Source organism: Chlorocebus sabaeus, chromosome X (assembly GCF_047675955.1).
Source record: "Chlorocebus sabaeus isolate Y175 chromosome X, mChlSab1.0.hap1, whole genome shotgun sequence".
NCBI lineage: Eukaryota > Metazoa > Chordata > Mammalia > Primates > Cercopithecidae > Chlorocebus > Chlorocebus sabaeus.
Genome location: NC_132933.1, coordinates 151,245,624 through 151,272,024, shown reverse-complemented (window position 1 = coordinate 151,272,024; position 26,401 = coordinate 151,245,624). Strand labels below are relative to the sequence as shown.

General features: G+C 54.1%; 1 protein-coding gene and 3 long non-coding RNA genes across 4 annotated transcripts in view; 3 read left to right on the top strand and 1 right to left on the bottom strand.

Moving 5' to 3' along the window:
- Positions 1-2,219: 2,219 nt before the first annotated feature.
- The window catches only part of ASMTL (acetylserotonin O-methyltransferase like), a 39,406-nt gene continuing 15,224 nt past the window's right edge, over positions 2,220-26,401 (bottom strand). The window contains 7 exon segments of the mRNA XM_073013908.1: positions 2,220-2,569; positions 8,167-8,289; positions 13,579-13,722; positions 16,250-16,382; positions 18,995-19,179; positions 21,873-22,035; positions 23,765-24,152. Of these exon segments, the coding sequence (XP_072870009.1) occupies positions 2,349-2,569; positions 8,167-8,289; positions 13,579-13,722; positions 16,250-16,382; positions 18,995-19,179; positions 21,873-22,035; positions 23,765-24,152 (1,357 nt within the window). The 3' untranslated portion in view covers positions 2,220-2,348.
- On the top strand, positions 2,508-8,270 carry LOC140710916 (uncharacterized). The gene is made up of 2 exons (XR_012092099.1): positions 2,508-2,609; positions 6,517-8,270. It is a non-coding gene; the product is annotated as an uncharacterized lncRNA (long non-coding RNA).
- On the top strand, positions 13,820-16,295 carry LOC140710915 (uncharacterized). The gene is made up of 3 exons (XR_012092098.1): positions 13,820-13,905; positions 15,650-15,846; positions 16,167-16,295. It is a non-coding gene; the product is annotated as an uncharacterized lncRNA (long non-coding RNA).
- LOC119619940 (uncharacterized) lies at positions 19,114-21,840 on the top strand. The gene is made up of 2 exons (XR_005236347.2): positions 19,114-19,798; positions 21,612-21,840. It is a non-coding gene; the product is annotated as an uncharacterized lncRNA (long non-coding RNA).

Here is a 26,401-nt window from a genome sequence, read left to right as displayed (position 1 = left end):
AAATGCAGCCTCCTTCCCCTCCTCCCCGAATGCAGCCTCTTTCCCTTCCTCCCCGAATGCAGCCTCTTTCCCTTCCTCCCCGAATGCAGCCTCCTTCCCCTCCTCCCCGAATGCAGCCTCCTTCCCCTCCTCCCCGAATGCAGCCTCCATCCCCTCCTCCCCGAATACAGCCTCCTTCCCCTCCTGAATGCAGCCTCCATCCCCTCCTCCCCGAATGCAGCCTCCATCCCCTCCCCAAATGCAGCCTCCTTCCCCTCCTCCCCAAGTGCAGCTTCCTTCCCCTCCTCCCCGAATGCAGCCTCCTTCCCCTCCTCCCCGAATGCAGCCTCCTTCCCCTCCTCCCCGAATGCAGCCTCCATCCCCTCCTCCCCGAATACAGCCTCCTTCCCCTCCTGAATGCAGCCTCCATCCCCTCCTCCCCGAATGCAGCCTCCATCCCCTCCCCAAATGCAGCCTCCTTCCCCTCCTCCCCAAGTGCAGCTTCCTTCCCCTCCTCCCTGAATGCAGCCTCCTTCCCCTCCTCCCCGAATGCAGCCTCCATCCCCTCCCCAAATACAGCCTCCTTCCCCTCCTCCCCAAGTGCAGCCTCCTTCCCCTCCTCCCCAAATGCAGCCTCCTTCCCCTCCTCCCCGAATGCAGCCTCTTTCCCTTCCTCCCCGAATGCAGCCTCTTTCCCTTCCTCCCTGAATGCAGCCTCCTTCCCCTCCTCCCCGAATGCAGCCTCCATCCCCTCCTCCCCGAATGCAGCCTCCTTCCCCTCCTCCCCAAGTGCAGCCTCCATCCCCTCCTCCCCGAATGCAGCCTCCATCCCCTCCTCCCTGAATGCAGCCTCCTTCCCCTCCTCCCCGAATGCAGCCTCCTTCCCCTCCTCCCCGAATGCAGCCTCCTTTCCCCCTCCCCGAATGCAGCCTCCTTCCCCTCCTCCCCAAATGCAGCCTCCTTTCCCCTCCTCCCCAAATGCAGCCTCTATCTCCTCCTCCCCAAATGCAGCCTCCATCTCCCTCCTCCCCAAATGCAGCCTCCATCCCCTCCTCCCCAAATACAGCCTCCATCTCCCTCCTCCCCAAATGCAGCCTCCTTCCCCTCCTCCCTGAATGCAGCCTCTATCTCCTCCCCCAATGGAGCCTCCTTCTCCTCCTCCTCCCCAAATGCAGCCTCCTCCTCCTCCTCCCCGAATGCAGCCTCCATCCCCTCCTCCCCAAATACAGCCTTCATCTCCCTCCTCCCCAAATGCAGCCTCCATCCCCTCCTCCCCAAATGCAGCCTCCTTCCCCACCTCCCCGAATGCAGCCTCCATCCCCTCCTCCCCGAATGCAGCCTCCATCCCCTCCTCCCCGAATGCAGCCTCCTTCCCCTCCTCCCCAAATACAGCCTCCTTCCCCTCCTCCCCAAATACAGCCTCCTTCCCCTCCTCCCCAAATGCAGCCTCCTTCCCCTCCTCCCCAAATGCAGCCTCCTTCCCCTCCTCCCCAAATGCAGCCTCCTTTCCCCCTCCCCAAATGCAGCCTCCTTCCCCTCCTCCCCAAATGCAGCCTCCTTTCCCCTCCTCCCCAAATGCAGCCTCTATCCCCTCCTCCCCAAATGCAGCCTCCTTTCCCCTCCTCCCCAAATGCAGCCTCTATCCCCTCCTCCCCAAATGCAGCCTCCTTTCCCCTCCTCCCCAAATGCAGCCTCCATCTCCTCCCCAAATGCAGCCTCCATCTCCCTCCTCCCCAAATACAGCCTCCATCTCCCTCCTCCCCAAATGCAGCCTCCTTCCCCTCCTCCCTGAATGCAGCCTCCATCTCCTCCCCCAATGGAGCCTCCTTCCCCTCCTCCTCCCCAAATGCAGCCTCCTCCTCCTCCTCCCCGAATGCAGCCTCCATCCCCTCCTCCCCGAATGCAGCCTCCATCCCCTCTTCCCCGAATGCAGCCTCCATCCCCTCCCCAAATGCAGCCTCCTTCCCCTCCTCCCCAAATGCAGCCTCCTTCCCCTCCTCCCCAAATGCAGCCTCCATCCCCTCCTCCCCAAATGCAGCCTCCTTCCCCTTCTCTCCAAATGCAGCCTCTGTCCCCTCCTCCCCAAATGCACCCTCTGTCCCCTTCTCCCCAAATGCACTCTCTGTCCCCTTCTCCCCAAATGCAGCCTCTTTCCTCTCCTCCCCAAATGCACCCTCTGTCCCCTTCTCCCCAAATGCAGCCTTTTCCCTCATCAAGAACTCTCACAGAGGAGCCATGGACAGACTTTTGCTTTCTTTATTCAGCCACGACTGCACACTTCTATGTGACTGTCCTATGTACTTGGGGACCAGGTGGTCCACCTGCAGCCTGGGGGAGGACGTCCCTATAATGAACACGCTGCCTGGGCTTCAGGGGGCCACTCTAGTGGCCAACATGGCATCCAGGACACCCTCCAAGTGCACCACCTGCACCTGGTGGAAGCCGTGCAGCTCCAGCAAACACTGGTACTCGCCTCTGCTCCGCTCCCTGCCCTCAGTCTGCACCAGCATGTTCAGCGACTGTATCAGGCCACCCTGCGCCTCCCTCTTCTCCTCATCCAGGAGCGTCTCCACCAGCAGCAGGCCGGCCCCTGGAGGGGAGAGCAGAGAGCTGGAGTCCTGGCCAGCCAGGCTGGGATCCTTCAGGGGGACACAGCGGGCAATGGGAGCTCAGAGCTGTGAGCAGAGGCTGCCGAGAACCCTTACACAGGGAGGGGAGGGGAGTGAGAGGTGATGCAGGGCGGACAGACAGGGAGAAGGAGATTAGATCGAAAGATGGGTGGATAGATGGATGCATCACCTCGGCCCGTTCCGGTTCTCCTGGATGGATGGATGAACAGATGGTAGATGATGGGTAGGTAGGGTAGATGGATGGATGGATGGATGGATGGTTGGATACATGGATGAGAAGGATAGATGGATGAATAAATGATGGCTAGGCTGATGGATGGATAGATGCATGGATGAGATATATGGATGTGTGAATACATGGTAGATGATGGGTAGGTAGGTAGATGAATGGATGGATAGATGGATGGGTGAATAGATGGTAGATGATGGGTAGGTAGGGTAGATGGATGGATGGGTGAACAAATGGTAGATGAATGGATAGATGGATGAGGTGGATGGATGGGTGAATAGATGGTAGATGATGGGTGAGTAGATGGATGGATAGATGGATGCATGTATGAGATGGAGGGATGGGTGAATAGATGGTAGATGATGGGTAGGTAGGTGGATGGATGGATAGATGGATGCATGGATGAGATGTATGGATGGGTAAATAGATGGTAGATGATGGATAAGTAGATGAATTGATAGATTGATGCATGCATGAGATGGATGGATGGGTGAACGGATGGATGGATAGATGAATGCATGGATGAGATGGATGGATGGGTAAAGAGATGGTAGATGGCAGGTGGATGGATAGGTGGAGGCGTGAATGAGAAGAATGGATGGGTGAATAGATGGTAGATGATGGATAGGTAGGTAGATGAATTGATGGATAGATGGATGCATGTATGAGATGGATGGATGGATGGGTGAATAGATGGTAGATGATGGGTAGGTAGATGAATGGATGGATAGATGGTTGCATGGATGAGATGGATGGGTGAATAGATAGTAGATGATGGGTAGGTAGGTAGGTGGATGGACAGATGAATGCATGGATGAGATGGATGGATGGGTGAATAGATGGTAGATGATGGGCAGATGGATGGATGGATGGATGCATAGATGAGATGGATGGATGGGTGAATAGATGGTAGATGATGGGCAGATAGATGAATGGATGGATGGATGCATGGATGAGATGGATGGATGGGTGAACAGATGGTAGATGATGGGCAGATAGATGAATGGATGGATGGATGCATAGATGAGATGGATGGATGGGTGAACAGATGGTAGATGATGGGCAGATAGATGAATGGATGCATGGATGAGATGGATGGATGGGTGAACAGATGGTAGATGATGGGCAGATAGATGAATGGATGGATGGATGAGATGGATGGATGGGTGAACAGATGGTAGATGATGGGCAGATAGATGAATGGATGGATGGATGCATAGATGAGATGGATGGACGGATGGGTGAACAGATGGTAGATGATGGGCAGATGGATGGATGGATGGATGCATGGATGAGATGGATGGATAGATGAACAGATGGTAGATGGGCAGATGGATGGATGGATGGATGCATGGATGAGATGGATGGATGGATGAACAGATGGTAGATGATGGGCAGGTAGATGAATGGATGGATAGATGGATGCATGGATGAGATGGATGGATAGATGAATGGATGGATAGATGGATGCATGGATGAGATGGATGGATAGATGAATGGATGGATAGATGGATGCATGGATGAGATGGATGGATAGATGAACAGATGGTAGATGATGGGTAGGTAGATGAATGGATAGATGGATGCATGGATGAGATGGATAGATGAATGGATGGATAGATGGATGCATGGATGAGATGGATGGATAGATGAATAGATGGTAGATGATGGGCAGGTAGATGAATGGATGGATAGATGGATGCATGGATGAGATGGATGGATAGATGGATGCATGGATGAGATGGATGGATAGATGAATGGATGGATAGATGGATGCATGGATGAGATGGATGGATAGATGAATGGATGGATAGATGGATGCATGGATGAGATGGATGGATAGATGAACAGATGGTAGATGATGGGTAGGTAGATGAATGGATAGATGGATGCATGGATGAGATGGATGGATAGATGAATGGATGGATAGATGGATGCATGGATGCGATGGATGGATAGATGAATAGATGGTAGATGATGGGCAGATAGATGAATGGATAGATAGATGGATACATGGATGAGATGGATGGATAGATGAATAGATGGTAGATGATCGGTAGGTAGATGGATGGATGGATAGATAATAATAAATGATAGATGACAGGTAGCTGACGGATCACTGTTAGACGTCCAGGTGCAGTGGCTCACGCCTGTAATCCCAGCACTTTGGGAGGCTGAGGTGGGAGGATGGTTTGAGCCCAGGAATTTCAAACCAACTCGAGCAACATAGTGAGATCTGGTCTCTATTTTATTTTATTTTTTAAAAAGGATTTTTTTTTTTTTTTTTTAAAAAGGATGATGATAGAAGTATAAAAAGAGACAGAGGCAGGGTGAGGAGAGGGAGGAGGAGACAGAGAGAAGACAGAGAAGGAAGGAAGGGAGAAAGGAGGAGAGAGGAGAAACATGATAGATGAGATACATAAAAAGTCACAGAGAGGAGGAGACAGAGAGGAAGACGGAGAGAAAGAGAGAGAGAGGCCAGTGCAGTGGCTCCAGCGTCTTTTAACCCCAGCATTTGGGGAGGCCAAGGCAGGAGGATGGCTTGAGCCCAGGAGTTTGGGAGTAGCCTGGGCAACATAGCAAGATCCCATCTCTACAAAAAAATTTTTAAAAAACTAGCAGGGCATGGTTATATATGCCTGTACTCCCAGGTACTGGGGAGGCTGAGGAGGGAGGATTGCTTGAGCACAGGAGGTCAAGGCCGCAGTGAACTATGATGACACCATTGCCCTTCAGCCTGGGTAACAGAGGGAGACTCCCATCTCCACAGAAAACTTTTTGGTTATTTTTTTTGAGACTCTCACTCTGTCGCCCAGGCTGGAGTGCAGTGGCGCCATCTCGGCTCACTGCAACCTCCACCTTCCGGGTTCAAGCGATTCTCCTGCCTCAGCCTCCTGAGTAGCTGGGAGTATAGGTGCCCGCCACCATGCCCGGCTAATTTTTGTATTTTTAGTAGAGATGGGGTTTCACCCTGTTGCTCAGGCTGGTCTCGAACTCCTGACCTCGTAGCCTGCCGGCTTCGGCCTCCCAAAGTGCTGGGATGACAGGCGTGAGCCATGGCACCCGGCCTCACAAAAAAAATCTTTTTAAAAAAATTAGTTGGGCAAGCCTGTACTCGCAGCTACTCGGGAGGCTAAGGTGGGAGGATAGCTTGAGCCTGGGAGGTCAAGGCTGCAGTGAGCTGTGACTGCACCACTGCACACCAGCCTGGGCAGCAAAATGAGACCTCGTCTCAAAAAATGTATATATAAAGAGAGCCGGGCGGAGTGGCTCACGCCTGTAATCCCAGCACTTTGGGAGTCCCAGGCGACTGGATCACCTGTTGGGAGTTCAAGACCAGCCTGACCAACAGGGTGAAACCCTGTCTCTATTAAAAATGCAAAATTAGCCGGGCGTGGTGGCACGTGCCTACTTGGGAGGCTGAGGCAGGAGGGTGGCTGGAACCCGGGAGGCGGAGCTTGCAGTGAGCCGAGATCGTGCCCCTGCACTCCAGCCTGGGCAACAGAGCGAGACTCTGTCTCAAAAAAAAAAAAAAAAAAAGAGAGATACACAGAGAAAAACAGGGAGAAAGAGAGAGAGGGAGAGAGAAAAGGATGGAAGTCTCTTGACCAGCTGAACCTATGGGGAGTCCTGGCCGGCTCTGTTAAGGTAGTTAAGTGTTCTCTGCAAATATTCTAGGAATTCTCACTGCTGCAGCAACCTTGAACTCTGAGGGAGCCTGAGCGCCCACCAGATTCCCTCAGGGCCATGTCCTTCCACTGTGGAAATCCGATACACAGCCCTGGCCTGAGCCCCTGGAGCCTGGGGTTCCAGCAGCCTGGGGGGACGGGAGAAACCTGATATGAAGGCTTTGAGCCGAGAGGGTGCGTGCTGTGTGTGTGTGTGTGTGTGTGCACCTGTGCCTGTGTATAAACACACAGGTTCGATCCAGCTGAGCCTTGAGCAACACGGCTCTAAACTGCCGTCACTCATGGATTTCCCTCTGCCTCGGCCACCCCGGAGACAGCAAGAGCAGCCCATGGCTTCCTCCTCCTCTGCAGCCTCCTCAGTGTGAAGACAACAAGAATGAAGACCTTTAGGATGAGCCACTTCAACTTCATCATAATAAATATATTTTCTCTTTAGGATTTTCTTTTTTTTTTTTTTTTTTGAGATGGAGTCTCGCTCTGTTGCCCAGGCTGGCGTGCAGTGGCACAGTCTCGGCTCACCGCAACCTCCGTCTCCAGGTTCCAGCGATTCTCCTGCTTCAGCCTCCCGAGTAGCCGGGATGACAGGTGCCCGCTATCATGCCCGGCTAATTTTTTGTATTTTTAGTGGAGACGGGGTTTCACCCTGTTGGCCAGGCTGGCCTCAAACCCCCGACCTCAGGTGATCTGCCCACCTTGGCCTCCCTAAGGGCGGGCATGATAGGTGTGAGTCACTGCACCTGACCACATTGGCCAACTTTAAATACAGCGGATTTATCCTCCACAATGTCGCGGGCCTCTCACCGAAACGCTGGACTTGCCAACCTCCAAAAATCACATAAGCCAGTTCTTTTTTTGCTGTTCTTTTTTTGATACAGAATCTCACTCTGTCACCCAGGCTAGAGTGTAGTGGCGCAATCTTGGCTCACTGCAACCTCCACCTCCTGGGTTCAAGCGATTCTCCTGCCTCAGCCTCCCAAGGACCCGGGATTACAGGCACCTGCCACCATGCCCGGCTAAGTTTTGTATTTTTAGTAGAGACAGGGTTTCAGCATGTTGGCCAGGCGGGTCTTGAACTCCTGACCTCAGGTGATCCGCCTGCCTCAGCCTCCCAAAGTGCTGGGATGACAGGTGCCTGCCACCACACCCGGCTAATTTTTGTTTTTTTGTTTTGTTTTTTTTTTGAGACGGAGTCTCGCTCTGTTGCCCAGGCTGGAGTGCAGTGGCCGGATCTCAGCTCACTGCAAGCTCCGCCTCCCGGGTTTACGCCATTCTCCTGCCTCAGCCTCGTGAGCAGCTGGGACTACAGGCGCCCGCCACCTCGCCCGGCTAGTTTTTTGTGTTTTTTAGTAGAGACGGGGTTTCATCGTGTTAGCCAGGATGATCTCGATCTCCTGATCTTGTGATCCGCCCGTCTCGGCCTCCCAAAGTGCTGGGATGACAGGCGTGAGCCACCGCGCCCGGCCTAATTTTTGTATTTTTAGTAGAGACGGGGTTTCACCATGTTGGCCAGGCGGGTCTTGAACTCCTGACCTCAGGTGATCCGCCTGCCTCGGCCTCCCAAAGTGCTGGGATGACAGGTGTGAGCCACCGCGCCAACTACGTCTTAACAAAAAAAGTGAACGTGACGACGGGCTCTCACCTGGCTGGCAGCTCTCGGCGACCTTGCTGAGTAACTTGTGGACTTTGTCGTCTGACCAGTTGTGCAGGATCCGGCACAGGACATACAGCTCAGCGCTGGGGAGGGGGTCCCTGAAAAAATCACCTGGTTTAAAGACAAAAGGCGACACGTCCGTCAGGTATGGGAGAAGCAGTCCTCCCCGGACAGATCCTCGGACGGCCACCCACATCCTAAATCAGGGATAGAGAAGAGAGGGGTGCGGGCAGGAATGAGTATATCCCCATGGGGACTTGAGCAGAGGAGCTGGTTAGCGATGCCACGGGCGTGCCGTTAGACTCTGGCCGAGAAAAGGCTGGGCACGGCGGCTCACACCTGTAATCTCAGCAGTTTCGGAGCCTGAGGTAGGCAGATTGAGCTCAGGAGTTCGAGACTAGCCTGAGCAGCATGGCGAAGCTGTAGCTCTACTAAAAATACAAATTAGCTGGACGGGGGTAGTGGGTGCCTGTAATTCCAGCTACTCAGGAGGCTGAGGCAGGAGAATCGCTTGAACCCGGGAGGCGGAGGCTGCAGTGAGCTGAGATCACGCCAGTGCACTCCAGCCTGGCTGACAAAAAAAAAAAAAAAAAAAAAAAAAAAAAAAAGGGGGGGGGGAGGAAAAAAGGAAATTCAGAGGCACCACCTGGGCGAGGCAGGCAGAGTCAGCGCAAATGGGTGTCTCCGTCGGCCAGGGAGCGTTGGGGCCGCACTGCTAGGGAGCGGGCAACGGCGGGGCCTTCCCTGGCGATCCCAATTCAGGCACCCAGGAAGGAGCCTCCCCTAGAGCCTCAAGAAGGAACCAAACACAGTTGCAATGGGTTGTAATCCCAAAGTGTCCAGAAAGCTCCAGGGGAGGGGCACGGAGGTCCCCAGCACCTGTGCCTGCAGGCCTGGCCGTTGTGTGGGATGGTGATGAGTTACGGCATGTCAGGTGTCTGGAGCCCAACCATACAAGCTGGTATGTTAGGTTTTCTGCCGCGGGAGGGGTCTGGGCGGACGTGGTGGCCGGTTTGGGAGGCCCAGGCGGGTGGATTGCTTGAGGCCAGGAACCTGAGACCATTCACACCCAGCTAATTTTTACAGTTTTAGTAGTGATGGGGTTTTGCCATGTCTCTACTAAAAATACAAAAAAACTCGCCAGGCGTGGTGGACACCCGTAATCGAGGTTGCAGTGAGCCGAGATCGCACCACTGCACTCCAGCCTGGGCAACAGAGCGAGACTCCACCTCAAAAAAAAAGGAGACACCTGACGATGAAATCATCCTGGAATAGGGTGTCCCCTAAATGCAATGACAGGTGTTCTAAGTGACAGAAGAGGAGACCCAGACACAGAAGAGGAGGCCATGTGGAGACAGAGGCAGAGACTGGAGTGATGCGGCCACAAGCCCAGGGACGCCTGGAGCTGTCAGGAGCTGGGAGAGGCAGGAAGGAGCCCTCAAACACAGTTGCAATGGGTTGGGATGGTGACGTCAAAAGATTTGTCCATGTCCTAACCCGTAGACTTGTGAACAGAATCTCATTTAGAAAGAAGGTCTCTGCAAGTGTCATTCAGTTGAGTATCTTGAGATGAGATCACCCTGGATGAGCTGAGCTCTAAATGCAATGACAGGTGTCCTTCTAAGAGACAGAAGAGGAGACACAGACACAGGAGAAGGCCACGTGGAGACGGACACAGAGATAAGTGATGCGGCCACAAGCCCAGGGACGCCAGGAGCCCCCAGGAGGTGGGAGAGGCAGGAAGGATCCTCCCAGCCCTGAGATGCCTTGATCTCAGACTTCTGGCGTCCAGGACTGGGAGAGGATAAATTCCTGTGGTTTTGGAAGTTGTGGGGCCCCCAGTAGTTTGTTCCAGTCACCCCGGGAAACCCCGTACCTATCGTGTGCTGGTGTGCACCTGCGGATGGTCACAGAAGCGTTTGTATTGACTGATGGCTAACCCTGCTGTGTCCAGCAAATATGAACCACCAAGCAAGCAAGCAAGCAAGCAAGCTGTAAATTGCATGAGGGGAAAGAAGGGGCGGGAGGGTGTGTGGTGGGAAGTCTGAGCTGCTTTCCCCCAGCTCTGAGGAGAAGGTGCTCTTTCAGGACTCATGATTTTAAACTTTAGCATTTCCGGCCAGGCGGGGTGTAATCCCAGCACTTTGGGAGGCCGAGGCAGGTGGATCACCTGAGGTCAGGAGTTCAAGACCAGCCTGGCCAACATGGTGAAACCCCGACTCCACCAAAATTACAAAGAATTAGCCGGGCGAGGTGGTGGGCGCCTGTAGTCCCAGCTACTCGGGAGGCTGAGGCAGGAGAATGGTGTGAACCCGGGAGGCGGAGCTTGCAGTGAGCTGAGATCCGGTCACTGCACTCCAGCCTGGGCCACAGAGCGAGACTCCGTCTCAGAAAAAAAAAGAGAAAGTATCCAGAAAGCTCCAGGGGAGGGGCATGGAGGTCCCCAGCACCTGTGCCTGCAGGCCTGGCCGCTGTGTGGGATGGTGATGAGTTACGGCATGTCAGGTGTCTCCTTTTTTTTTTTTTTTTTTTTTTTTTTGAGGTGGAGTTTCGCTCTGTTGCCCAGGCTGGAGTGCAGTGGCCAGATCTCGGCTCACTGCAACCTCAATTACGGGTGTCCGCCACCACGCCTGGCTAGTTTTTTTGTATTTTTAGTAGAGACGGGGTTTCACCGTATTAGCCAGGATGGACTCCTCCGTCTCCTGACCTCGTGATCCACCTGCCTCGGTTTCCCAAAGTGCTGGGATTACAGGCGTGAGCCACTGCGCCCGGCCCCTTTTTTTTTTTTTTTTTTGAGATGGAGTTTTGCTCTGTTGCCCAGGCTGGAGTGCAGTGGCGCGATCTCGGCTCACTGCAACCTCCGCCTCCCGGGTTCATCCTGTCTCAGCCTCCTGGGTAGCTGGGATTACAGGCATGTGCCACCGTGCCCGGCTAATTTTTTGTATTTTTCTTAGAGATGGTGTTTCACCATCTTAGCTAGGATGGTCTCGATCTCCTGGCCTTGTGATCCACCCATCTCGGCCTCCCAAAGTGCTGGGATTACAGGCTTGAGCCACCGTGCCCGACCCCACCTGTTTATTTTTATTTATCATTATTATTATCATTGTCTTTTGTTTGTTTGAGGTGGAGTTTCGCTCTTGTCACCCAGGCTGGAGTGCAGTGGTGCGATCTCGGCTCACCGCAACCTCCACCTCCCTCCTGGGTTCAAGCGATTCTCCTGCCTCAGCCTCCCGAGTAGCTGGGACCACAGGCACGTGCCACCACGCCTGGCTGATTTTTGTATTCTTAGTAGAGACGGGGTTTCACCATGTTGGCCAGGCTGGTCTTGAACTCCTGACCTCAGGTGCTCCACCCACCTCAGCCTCCCAAAGTGCTGGGATGACAGGCATGAGCCACCGCACCCGGCCTCATCCACCTGTTTGGAGATGCTCTCGTGTCTGTGTGGACCCACACACAGACATGCACAGGCATACCCACGGACGCAGACACACAGGCACGTACACATACACCCATCCAATGCACAGACGTACAGACATGCAGACACAAAGGCACACATGCAAGCACACACCAGAAAGACATGCACACACAGACACACGCACGGACATACAGAGATACACTGACAGGCCCAGATAGACACACTCAGACGCAGACACATGCACAGATGGGCACACAGACACACAGACACAGCGACAGGCACACACACACAGACGCAGACACATGCACAGATGGGCACACACACACAAGGACACACAGAGACACACCAACAGACAGGCACACACACGCACACGGACGCAGACACATGCACAGATGGGCACACAGACACACACACAGAGATACACCAACAGACAGGCACACACACGCACACAGATGCAGACACATGCACAGATGGGCACAGAGACACAGGGACACACAGAGATACACCGACAGGCACACACACGCACACGGACGCAGACACATGCACAGATGGGCACACAGACACAGGGACACACAGAGATACACCGACAGGCACACACACGCACACGGACGCAGACACATGCACAGATGGGCACAGAGACACAGGGACACACAGAGATACACCGACAGGCACACACACGCACACGGACGCAGACACATGCCCAGATGGGCACAGACACACACGGACACAGAGATACACCAACAGACAGGCGCACACGCACACGGACGCAGACACATGCACAGATGGGCACAGACACACACGGACACAGAGATACACCAACAGACAGGCGCACACGCACACGGACGCAGACACATGCACAGATGGGCACAGAGACACACACACACCCCGAGATACACCAACAGACAGGCACACACACGCACACAGATGGAGACACATGCACAGATGGGTACACACACACACACACAGACACAGAGATACACCAACAGACAGGCACACACACACACACGGACACAGACACGTGCCCAGATGGGCGCACACACACGGACACAGATACAGCAACAGGCACACGCACACACACAGATGCAGACACATTCACAGATAGGCACACAGACACAGACACAGATGGGCAAAGACGCACACACAGACATGCACACCTATATCCAGACAGGCGCACACACACACCCTCACAGAAACATATGCAACCGCACACCACAGAGATGTGCACACACACGCAGACGCAGACACACATTCTCACGCACACACACGGACATACCACACAGAGACATGCACACACAGACACAGAAACAGAGACACACACACACAAGACACCATGCACACAGACGCAGACACACACACAGACATGCACACGGAGACACAGCCACCAGCACACAGCATGCACACAGATGCAGACACAGAGGGGCACACACAGACGCACACACAGACATGCACACCTATATCCACACAGGCGCACACACACACCCACACACAGACATATGCAACCAGACACCACAGAGACGTGCACACACACGCAGACACACACACAGAGACGGTCTCACGCACACACACAGGGACATACCACACACAGAGACACAGACACACAAGCACAGCAGTCACATATGCACACAGACACCCACAGACCGATGCACACCGATGCAGACACACAGACACGCACACAGACACATACATGCACACACACACCCTCACAAAATATATGCAACCACACGCCAGAGACGTACACACACACGTGCGGACGCAGACACACACGCACACACGTTCTCACGCACAGACACGCTCCAGGGCCTACCACACACACATGCAGACAGACGCACACACACAAGCACAGCACACAGTCATGTATGCACACAGACACCCACCATGGAAGCGCCCACGCAGAAACACGGGCACACGCACAGCCACGCCCTCTGTCTGGAAAGGGATGACGGAGCCTGGAAAACGCTGGCAGGGCGAACGCGAGGAAGGCTCACCTGCTGCGAAGTGGATCTGCGCTGCCTGCGGTCCGGCGGGCTGGAAGTGGGCGGCCAGCTCGACGACGTCCGGGAGGTCAAACACGGTCACCTGGAGACCAGGGTACTCGCGGGCCAGCTCTCGGGCCAGCGCACCCGTGCAGCCTGCGGGGAAGCAAATGCACGCTCTGCGGCCGGGGCGTCCTGGTGCCTGCGGAACCCTGACGACTCTCCAGAGCTCAACCGGGGCAGAAGTCATGTTCGAGGGCATGGCACTGAGACCCATGCTGGAAGGGAAAGCCGGCGGTGGGGAGTTCGCTGGGGTCCCAGACAAGACTGTGCAAGCAGGTGAGTGTGGGGGCACAGACCTGCAGGGAAATCCTTCCAGCCCAGGGGTGTACGCTGTACTCCTCCCTTCTCCTTCCTGCCATGGGGATGTATACACGATGGTCGGTGCAACAGCAGCCACTCCGGGCCACGTGTGGGGGCACAGACCTGCAGGGAAATCCTTCCAGCCCAGGGGTGGGGGCTGTACTTCTCCCTTCTCCTTCCTGCTGTGGGGATGTATATACAGTGGCTGGTGCTACGGCAGCCACTCTGGGCCACGTGTGGGGGCACAGACCTGCAGGGAAATCCTTCCAGCCCAGAGGTGGGGGCTGTACTTCTCCTTTGTCCTTCCTGCCGTGGGGATGTATATACAATGGCCAGTGCTACAGCAGCCACTCTGGACCACATGTGGGGGCACAGACCTGCAGGGAAATCCTTCCAGCCCAGAGGTGGGGGCTATACTCCTTCCTTTTCCTTCCTGCCATGGGGATACAGACACAATGGCTGGTGCTACAGCAGCCACTCTGGGCCACGTGTGGGGGCACAGACCTGCAGGGAAATCCTTCCAGCCCAGAGGTGGGGGCTGTACTCCTCCCTTCTCCTTCCTGCTGTGGGGATGTATATACAATGGCTGGTGCTACAGCAGCCACTCTGGGCCACGTGTGGGGACACAGACCTGCAGGGAAATCCTTCCAGCCCAGGGGTGTACGCTGTTCTCCTCCCTTCTCCTTCCTGCTGTGGGGATGTATATACAATGGCTGGTGCTACAGCAGCCACTCTGGGCCACATGTGGGGGCACAGACCTGCAGGGAAATCCTTCCAGCCCAGGGGTGTATGCTGTACTCCTCACTTCTCCTTCCTGCCGTGGGGATGTATACACAATGGCCGGTGCTACAGCAGCCACTCTGGGCCACGTGTGGGGGCACAGACCTGCAGAGAAATCCTTCCAGCCCAGGGGTGTATGCTGTACTCCTCCCTTCTCCTTCCTGCTGTGGGGATGTATATACAATGGCTGGTGCTACAGCAGCCACTCTGGGCCACGTGTGGGGACACAGACCTGCAGGGAAATCCTTCCAGCCCAGGGGTGTACGCTGTTCTCCTCCCTTCTCCTTCCTGCTGTGGGGATGTAGACACAATGGCCAGTGCTACAGCAGCCACTCTGGGCCACATGTGGGGGCACAGACCTGCAGGGAAATCCTTCCAGCCCAGGGGTGTACGCTGTACTCCTCACTTCTCCTTCCTGCCGTGGGGATGTATACACAATGGCCGGTGCTACAGCAGCCACTCTGGGCCATGTGTGGGGGCACAGACCTGCAGGGAAATCCTTCCAGCCCAGAGGTGGGGGCTGTACTCCTTCCTTTTCCTTCCTGCCATGGGGATACAGACACAATGGCTGGTGCTACAGCAGTCACTCTGGGCCACGTGTGGGGGCACAGACCTGCAGAGAAATCCTTCCAGCCCAGAGGTGGGGGCTGTACTCCTCCCTTCTCCTTCCTGCTGTGGGGATGTATATACAATGGCTGGTGCTACAGCAGCCACTCTGGGCCACATGTGGGGGCACAGACCTGCAGGGAAATCCTTCCAGCCCAGGGGTGTACGCTGTACTCCTCACTTCTCCTTCCTGCCGTGGGGATGTATACACAATGGCCGGTGCTACAGCAGCCACTCTGGGCCATGTGTGGGGGCACAGACCTGCAGGGAAATCCTTCCAGCCCAGAGGTGGGGGCTGTACTCCTTCCTTTTCTTTCCTGCCATGGGGATACAGACACAATGGCTGGTGCTACAGCAGTCACTCTGGACCACGTGTGGGAGCACAGACCTGCAGGGAAATCCTTCCAGCCCAGGGGTGTACGCTGTACTCCTCCCTTCTCCTTCCTGCCATGGGGATATAGACACAATGGCCGGTGCTACAGCAGCCACTCTGGACCACAAGGAGGAGAGGCATTCCGAGGTTGGGGAAATGTAAGCGGATGGTGTGAGAATCGTCCCAGGCCCCTGATCCCCCAGCACCCCTTGGGAACGTGTCTACTGCTCCATCCACTGTCCAGGGCTGCGGGGGGGTGGAGGGTGAGTCAGGATATAATCAGACTTGCTGAGGGGAAGCCAGCGGCTCCAAGGTGCTCTGCCTCAGCTCCGCGGCCAACAGAGAGGGCCCCAGAGTCTCTTGGGGGACGTTAAGGCATCCCCGGGGCCTCCTGGAACGTGGGAATATCCACCCTCCATCTGGGACTCAGCCTGGCCCAGTTCAGGTCGTCGTCAGGTTTCTCAGTGGAAAAAGGCAGTTTGCAGGTGTCCTGAGCAGGGAAGACGCCCGCGGCTTAATCAACGAAAGGAAGGAGAGCCCTGGCCGGGGGGGGCTACCCACCTCCCACGTCGCAGGCGGAGGAGAAGCGGGACAGATCGAAGGCCGTGGCCACCTGGCGCGCAGTCAGCTTCGCCACGCCGTGCATGGCCTGCATGAACCACAGTTGCGTCTCCGGGCTCCGGTAGTACGCGTCCTGGAACACAGCGGGGGCTCAGGGGCACCAGGGAGCACGGGCCGAGGGTTCGCCCAGCCTCTCCCCAGGGGTCTGGGGGGAGAAGTCCAGGGCTCCAGGGCGTGGGGGCTCAGCCAGGCCTGGGCTGCAGGGGAGGCTTCCCACCACAGCTGTGTTGGGCGCCCCTGTCTCTGTGGGGGCTGGGCTGGCTGGGGACGGAGGACCCCAAAGTGGTGGGTCCTCTCCTTGGGATCACTTGGTCCGCACCACAGCCTGAACTGCAAGCGTCTGAGTTTCTCAATAGGCTTTTCACAATCAAGCTTTTCACCCTGGAGGCTCCGGGTGGCCCCCAAACGTCTCACCGGAGAAAAGCGGGAGAGAAGCCGCAGCGTCTCCGCAGGTGCCCCGGCTCAGCCTTCCCCACGCCGGTGCGGTGTGGCAGAGGGGGCTCCTCCGAGAATTCCGGTGTGCACAGGAGAAGCTCCACTCCGAGCCTCCCCACGTTCCCCCCGGTGGCACCTACTCCGGGTCCCAGAGGAGCCCAGGCCCATCCCCTGTCCCCGCCAGGGCAAGCAAACCCTGCTGAGGCTGCTTCTGAGCCCGACTCCCAGCGGGACGGCCCCGCTCCATCCTGGCTCCCTAAATCCCACGGGGGCTCCCCGGCCCTCGCCTGCGTGGGCAGCAAGGATGGGGCTTAGGGATGTGTCCTCTGCGATGCCCAGGCCAGCTGCTCACGCCGGCTCGGGGCCCCTGGCCACGCCTCTCGGCTTCTCTCTCCACCACTGGCTTTTCTCCCTCTCCGACTCTGTCTCCCTTGGTCTCTGTCTATCTCTCTCTCTTTGTCTCCCTCGGTGTGTCTCTGTCTTCCTCTTTCTCTCTTTCTGTGTCTGTCTCCTTCTGTCTCTGTTTCTGTCTTTCTATCTCCCTCCGTCTCTGTCTCCCTCTATCTGTGTCTCCTGTTTCTGTGTCTATCTGCCTTTATCTCTGTCTCTCCAGGCCTTCCTGTCCCTGTGTCCCTACCTCAGTGTCTCTCTCTGTCTCTCATCTCCCTCTATGTCTCTGTCTCTTTCTCTGTCTCCCTGTCTTTGTCTCCCTCTATCTCTCTCAAGTCGCCCTGTCTCTGTCTCCCTATCTCACTATCTCTCTCGGTCTCCCATCTCCCTGTCTGTCTCCCTCTGTTTCTCTGTCTTTGTCTCCCTCTATCTGTGTCTCTGTCTCCCTGTCTCTGTCTTCCTACCTCACTGTCTCTCTCTGTCTCCCGTCTCCCTCTATCTCTGTCCTTCTATCTCTCAGTCTCCCTGTCTGTCTTCCTACCTCACTGTCTCTCTCTGTCTCCCGTCTCCCTCTATCTCTGTCCTTCTATCTCTCTCAGTCTCCCTGTCTGTCTTCCTACCTCACTGTCTCTCTCTGTCTCCCGTCTCCCTCTATCTCTGTCCTTCTATCTCTCTCAGTCTCCCTGTCTCTGTCTTCCTACCTCACTGTCTCTCTCTGTCTCCCGTCTCCCTCTATCTCTTTCTGTCTCTCTGTCTCCCTGTCTCTGTCTCCCTCTATCTCCCTGTCTCTGTCTGCCTCCATCTCTGTCTGTCTCTGTCTCCCTCTGTCTCTCTGTCTCCATGTCTCTCTCTCTCTCTGTGTCTCCCTCTGTCTGTCTGTCTCTGTCTCTCCCCGACATCTGAACGAAGCCCCAGGCTCCCCGGGGTTCATCTCTGCAGCACACACGCTCTCTGACTGGGCGCTCAGTGCCGTAGGGACGAAGGTTGCCAAGGAGGAACGAGGCCGCGGCCGGCTGAGCCCACAGCAGACTCTCCCCACGCCCGTCTGGTACGGCCCTGCAGACCGAGACCCCCTCCCCACCCGCAGAGGCCCCACGGACCCCACAACGTCTCGCGCGTCCACCTCAGAGAGGTTCTGGGCGGGGAAAGGGGAAGGAGGGGTGAGAGGACGCAGGCAGCACTTTGCGAACGGCGGTCTCAGATAAGCAAGTGTCGATTCCATTGAAGCAAAAAAAAAAAAAAAAAAAACAAGAACAAAACCCAGCGCATTCATTTAATGCAGCCTGTCCCGCTCCTTCCTGTTTTTCTGCTTTTGAGACAGAGTCTTGTTCTGTCGCCCGGGCTGGAGTGCGGCAGCACGGCTCACACGGCAGCCTCGACCTCCCAGGTTCGAGGGACCCTCCCACCCACCTCGGCCTCCCGAAGTAGCTGGGATGACAGGCTCATGCCACCGTGCCCGACCTAATTGTTAATTTTTTTTTTTGCAGAGATGGGGTCTCACTATGTTGCCCAGGCTGGTCTCAAACTCCTGGGCTCAAATCATCCTCCCAACTCGGCCTCCCAAAGTGCTGGGATGACAGGTGCGAGCCCCTGTGCGTGGCCTTCAGACCCGTTTCTAGCAGGGAATTCTACGTGCATCGGCTGCTGGATAACGGTGGAGGAGGGTCTACGTTGCACCTGTTCCCGGGCTGAGGGACGCAACGGCCACAGCAGTAAGGTCTCCAGGCGGAACAAGCCGAGCCTTTGGGATCCGTCAGACCGGAGACAGATGGCTCAAGGTGCCTCCTGAGCTGGGTGCCGAAGTGCTTTAGCAAAATGCACGCTAGGTGGAAAAAGGTGTGTGCGGGGCTGTTACGCTACCTGGAACAGATCTTCCACCTTCTTCCCCAGCACCCTGTGGTGCTGGTTTCTCCCCTCTCGGATGGCAAACTCCAGGTACGTGAAGAGGTTCCAGATGACGTCGTTATTTTGCAACATGAAGCCGTGCAGAGAGTACTCACTGTCCGAGGCCAGGTAAAGGTTCGCTGTCTCCGTGTTACTGTAACCTGAAGAAACGGGGACAGTCCTGTGCCCTCCTAACGAGAAAACCCAAGGAAATCTGACCGTAGGGGACGCATCGCTGAGATGTTACAATCAACATCATCGGCCGGGCGCAGTGGCTCACGCCTGTCATCCCAGCCCTTTGGGAGGCCGAGGCGGGCGGATCACGAGGTCAGGAGATCGAGACCATCCTGGCTAACACGGTGAAATCCTGTCTCTACTAAAAATATAAAAAATTAGCCGGGTGTGGTGGCGGGTGCCTGTAGTCCCAGCTACTCGGGAGGCTGAGGCAGGAGAATGGCGTAAACCCGGGAGGCGGAGCTTGCAGTGAGCCGAGATCGCGCCACCGCACTCCAGTCTGGGCGACAGAGCCAGACTCTGTCTCAAAAACAAAATAAAATAAAATGAACATCATCCATCTGACTATAGCCACCACGCCCCAGCTGTCGACTGCTGTCACTGTTACCCAACGAGGCTGATCCTTCCTTCATGGTTGTGGCCACACTGAAGTTCCCAGTTACGCAATCAAACCCCCATCTAGATGTGGCTGTGGAGGGGCACTGAAGCTGGCGTTTGTATCTACCATCGGTTTGACATTAAGGAAAGGAGATGAACCTCCAAACTGTGAGTGGGCCTCATCCAGCTCACTGAAAACCCCAGAAGCAAGCCTGTCCTGTTTTTCTGCATCCATTTCCCCACCCAGCTAGCCATCCACCGATCCACTGATACATCTATTCATCCACCCTCCCATCCGTCCGTCCACCCACCCACCCATCTGTTCACCCACACTCCCAATCGTCTACCCAGCCATGCACCCATCCATCCACCCATCCATCCATTCACACATGTATCCATCCACATGTCCACTCATCCATCCACCCACACATCCATCCATCCATCCATCCACACATCCATCCATCCATCCGTCCATCCATCTATCCATCCATCTGTTCACCCACACTCCCAATCCTCTACCCAGCCATGCACCCATCCATCCACTCATCCATCCATTCACACATGTATCCATCCACATGTCCATCCATCCACCCACACATGCATCCATCCATCCATCCATCCATCCATCCATCCATCCATCCACCCATCTGTCCATCCATCTGTTCACCCACACTCCCAATCCTCTACCCAGACATTCACCCATCCATCCACTCATCCATCCATTCACACATGTATCCATCCACATGTCCATCCATCCACCCACACATGCATCCATCCATCCATCCATCCATCCATCCATCCGTCCATCCATCCACCCATCCGTCCATCCGTCCATCCATCCGTCCATCCATCCGTCCACCCACCCACTCATCCATCCACCCATCCATCCATCCATCCATCCATCTGTCCATCCATCCGTCCACCCACTCATCCATCCACCCATCCATCCACTTACCCACCCATCTATGCACCCATCCACCGATTCATTGATCCATCCATCCATCTACCCATCCTTTCATTTATCTATCCATTGTATCCATCCATCCATCCACCCACCCATCTGCATGCCCACTCATCCATCCACCCACACATCCACCCATCCATCCATCCATCCATCCATCCATCCATCCATCCGTCCATCCATCCGTCCATCCATCCGTCCACCCACCCACTCATCCATCCACCCATCCATCCATCCATCCATCCATCCATCCATCCATCCATCCATCCATCTGTCCATCCATCCATGCACCCACCCACTCATCCATCCACCCATCCATCCACTTACCCACCCATCTATGCACCCATCCACCGATTCATTGATCCATCCATCCATCTACCCATCCTTTCATTTATCTATCCATTGTATCCATCCATCCATCCACCCACCCATCTGCATGCCCACTCATCCATCCATCCACACATCCATTCACCCACGTACCCATCCAATCATCCACCCATCCATCCACACATCCTTCCATCCACACATCCATCCATCTATCCATCCACCCACCCATCCACTCACCCACTCATCCATCCACCCATCCATCCACTTACCCACCCATCTATGCACCCATCCACCAATTCATTGATCCATCCATCCATCTACCCATCCTTTCATTTATCCATCCATCTATCTGTCCATCCATCTATCCATCCATCCATCTGTCCATCCACCCATCCACTGATCCACCAATCCATCCACCTTCCCATCCATCCATCCGTCCATTGATCGATCCATCTGTCCATCCATCCATTCATCCTTCCTCCCATCCATCCATCCATCCATTTATATATCTATCAATTCTTCCCATCATCTATGTATCTATCATCTCTGTATCGTCAATCTATATCAAGATATCTATGCATTTATCATCTATCTATGTATCTGTCTACCCATCCACCCATCTTATCTGTCCACAAAAATCAATCAGCAAGTAAATTAATGTCTGTGTGCACCCTACTGGGTTCTGTTTCTCAGGAGAACATGGACTGATACAGTCCCTTTGAGACTACAGCCCATAAGGACGTCACGCTTCTCCGGCGTGCCCGCGGCCACCACTGTTCCCTCTCTCTCATTCACCCTCTGCTTCTCCCCCTTCTGGGAAAAGCAGCGTTCCTGAGGGCAGAGGGATAGAAGGTCTGGCCCTCCTTCCTCGCTCTGCCCGGGCTCCAGGTCACCTTCCCTCAGTGACTTCTACCTGTAAAGATCCTCAGAGCAAAACCCGCTGGGTCCTGTCACCTTGCTCTGTCTTCTCCAGGAGCCCCATGGCAGCACAGACGTCCAGAAGCTTCTCTGTTCCACACACAGAGGCGTCCACTTTGCTGGCAATATCTGGAGCCTTCTGGGGTGCTTCATCTTTTAACCAATCAAACACCTTCAGCTTGCAAGCAGTGAGCAGGGCCTGTTAAAAAACAAGCGCAGACAGACCCATGAAGTCACTTGTCGAGTACTTTTGACTCCCGCAGACCCACAAGACGCAGACCAATGTTGTCGAAAGTATTCGACGGGGCCACTGAGCCGCCTTTTACAGAGAATGGTGGGGATCTGGAGGATCCAGTCTCCAGCTGTAAAACAAGGCGTACACAAGGTAAAACCACATCAATGAATATCAGGCAGAAAAACCAGCCCATGGGAAAAAAATCAATGTGCTGCAGATACAGGCTGAGTTCAAAACCCGTATGTTGCACCCCTAATACCCCCAGTCCCTCAGGTCAGGATGTGACGGTATGCATAGGCAGGGTTTGAAGGAAGTGATTCAGGTAAAATGAGGTCATTTGGGTGGAGCCTCATCCAATGGGACTGGGGTCCCTATAAGAAGAGATGAGGACACAGACACACACAGAGGGACAAGCCTGTGAGGACACAGGGAGAAGATGGCGTCTCCAAACCCAGGAGAGAGGCCTCAGGAGGAACCCACACCTGGATCTCAGATCTCCAGCCTCCAGGACTGTGGGAGAATCAATGTCTGTTGTTTCTAAGCCACTAAGTCTATGGTATTCTGTGATAGCAGCCTGACATGCACTAAGACATCCCATATCTGTGATCACAGCCTGAAATGGACTGAGACATCTCATAAGAGGAGGAGATGAGGACATAGACACACACAGAGGGACGAGCCTGTGAGGACACAGGGAGAAGACGGCGTCTCCAAGCCCAGGAGAGAGGCCTCAGGAGGAACCAGCCCTGCCCACCCCTGGATCTCAGATCTCCAGCCTCCAGGACTGTGGGAGAATCAATGTCTGTTGTTCATAATCCATCCGGTGGTGATTTAATAATCACCACTCAGTAAATTAGAGACACAGATGGAATATGTGCCGTAACCACCTTTATTCACCGCATGTTCTCTCTCCTGATGATGATGAATGACAGGAGGTGTCAGCCCGGTCTCCCTGTCTCCCCAAAGCCTGCGCCCCTCCTGCACCTGACATCCCCACCTCTGCTTCCCAGAGGATGCCCTTCTCGGTCTGCTCTGCGCCGTGAGGGGACCCTGGGAGCCCAGACCTGCAGAACGGCTGAAAGACGGGGCCTCAGGCTGGGCGCGGTGGCTCACGCCTGTAATCCCAGCACTTTAGGAGGCCGAGGCGGGTGGATCGGCTGACGTCAGGAGTTCGAGATCAGCCTGGCCAACCTGGTGAAACCCTTCAGGAGGCTGAGGCAGGAGAATCGCTTGAACCCGGGAGGCGGAGGTTGCAGTGAGCCGAGATGGCGCCACTGCACTCCAGCCCGGATGACAGAGCCAGACTCCGTCTCAAAAAAAAAAAAAAAAAAAAAAGGGTCTTTGCAGATGTAAGTCAGCTAGGGGACTTCAGATGAGTTGGAGTCAGTGGATTAGGGAGGCCTCAAAATCCGGTGACAGGTGTCCTTCTAAGAGACAGAAGAGGAGACACAGACACAGAGGAGGAGGCCACGTGGAGACGGAGGCAGAGACTGGACTGATGCGGCCACAAGCCCAGGGACGCCTGGAGCCGTCAGGAGCTGGGAGAGGCAGGAAGGACCCTCCCCTAGAACCTTCGGACAAAGCGTGGCCCTGAGAGAACTTGACCTCAGACTGCCAGCCTCCAGGACTGTTGATTCAAGCCGAGGGTGTGGGGTTATCGGTGAAAGCAACCTGAGGAGACAGACACAGGTACCTTTGATAGTTTAAAGCCGTCCAGCAGTTCCAGGAGGCGTGTGGGGAACGGGGGCAGGGTCGCCCCAGTCCTGTGGCACTCGGCCTCGGCCGTGGCCCGTCCGGCCGCTCCCGCCTCGGCCTTCTCATCGCGGCTGCCCGTCTCCCTCTGAGCAGGCTCCGAGCCGCCCCCCTCCACATCACTGAGGTGTTCGAAGGTGTCCACGGCCGGGATGGAGTCGTGCTGGACGGGCTGCCGCAGGTCCTCCGGGCGGGGTGGGTAGTAGAGCTCCACCAGCTGCTTGCAGAAGTGGTTCAGCGGGAAGCCCACGACGTTCAGAAAGTCCCCGTGCACAGACTCAACCAGCATCCCGCCCAGGGCCTGGATCCCGTAGCCGCCAGCTTTGTCCCTGGGTGGGCAGGGGAAGGTTAAGAGGTGACGACGGGGAGAAAAGTTTCCGGGTCTAAAAATTTCAGGGCGCCGGGCGCGGTGGCTCACGCCTGTCATCCCAGCACTTTGGGAGTCTGAGGCGGGTGGATCGCCTGAGGTCAGGAGTTCGAGACCAGCCTGGCCAACGTGGTGAAACCCTGTCTCTACTAAAAATACAACAATTAGCCAGGCGAGGTGGCAGGTGCCTGTAGTCCCAGCTACTCGGGAGGCTGAGGCAGGAGAATCGTTTGAAACTGGAAGGCAGGGGTTGCAGTGAGCCAAGATCGCGCCGTCGCACTCCAGCCTGGGGGACAGAGCAAGACTCTGTCTCAAAAAAAAAAAAAAAAAAAAAGAAAGTTCATGTGTTTAATGGGATATTTTGACATACGTATACATGTAACATCATTAAATCAAGCCAATTATCCTATCCAGCACCTCATGTACTTATTTTGTGTGAGTGGGGAGAAGACTTCAGATCTAGTGTGCTGGCAATTTTCCAGTACGACAGTGTTACTGAAAGCCACAGTCACCAGGCTGGAAAGAGCCTTGAAATTCTTCCTCCCGTCTCACTTAATTTTTTTTTTTTTTTTTTTTTTTAAAGACGGAGTCTCGCTCTGTCGCCCAGGCTGGAGTGCAGTGGTGTGATCTCGGCTCACTGCAACCTCCACCTCCTGGGTTCAAGCGATTCTCCTGCCTCAGCCTCCCCAGTAGCTGGGATTACAGGCACCCGCCACCACGCCCGGCTAATTTTTGTATTTTTTGAAGAGGTGGGGTTTCGCCATGTTGGCCAGGCTGGTCTCAAACTCCTGACCTCAGATGATCCACCTGCCTCGGCCTCCCAAAGTGCTGGGATGACAGGCATGAGCCACCGCACTTGGCCCTGACTTAAATCTTGTATTCTTTGACTAAGTGCAACTGTTTTATATTCCATGTAAGTGAGATCCTGTGGTATGTTTCTCTGCCTGGCTTATTTCAGTTGACGTAGCATCGTCTAGGTTAAGACACATACATGTTACGCAGACTCCATCTCGACAAAAACCAAAAACAAAATCGGGCCTGTGCGTTGGTGTGTGTGCCTGTGGTCCTAGCTACTCACGGGGCTGTGGTGGGAGGATTCCTTGAGCTCAGGAGTTCAAGACCAGCCTGGGCAACATAGTGAGACCCCACTGCTACAAAAAATGTTAAAAATTAGCCAGGCGTGGTGGTATCCGTCTGTAGACCCAGCCACTGGGGGGCTGAGGTGAGAGGATCATTTTGACTCGAGAGGTTGAGGCTGCCGGGAGCTATGACTTTGCCACTGCACTGCAGCCCAGATGACGGTGAGACCCTGTCTCAAAAAAATAGATAAAATTATTTATATATATATAAACATATTTTATACAAATGTATAGACATAAATATATAAACATTTTATATACTTTTTTTTTTTTTTTTTTTTTTTTTTTTTGAGCGGAGTCTCGCTCTGAGGCCCAGGCTGGAGTGCAGTGGCCAGATCTCAGCTCACTGCAAGCTCCGCCAACCGGGTTCACGCCATTCTCCTGCCTCAGCCTCCCGAGTAGCTGGGACTACAGGCGCCCGCCACCTCGCCCGGCTAGTTTTTTGTATTTTTTAGTAGAGACGGGGTTTCACCGTGTCAGCCAGGATGGTCTCGATCTCCTGACCTCATGATCCACCCGTCTCGGCCTCCCAAAGTGCTGGGATTACAGGCTTGAGCCACCGCGCCCGGCCTATATACTTTTATAATATAAAAATATATTTAATATAATTATTTTTAATATAATTATATTTATATAGTACATAATATGTTATATATATTTTATATATTATATATTATATACTATATGTATATTATATATAATTATATATAACCATTATATATAATTATATAATTATGTACATAATTATATATAATTATATATAATATAATAATAATTAATATAATATAATTATTAATATAATATATTATATTATGTATATGATTATATTATATATAATATATTATATACATAATATATCATGTATATTATATATATTTATATATTATATTGTATATTATAATTAACATGTATAATTACATATATTTAATTAATATATAATTAATATTCATATAATCACACATAACATACAATTATATAATATATTATATATAATATATTTCTATATTATACATTATGTATAATTAATATGTATAACTACATATCTTTAATATATAATTAATATGCATATAAT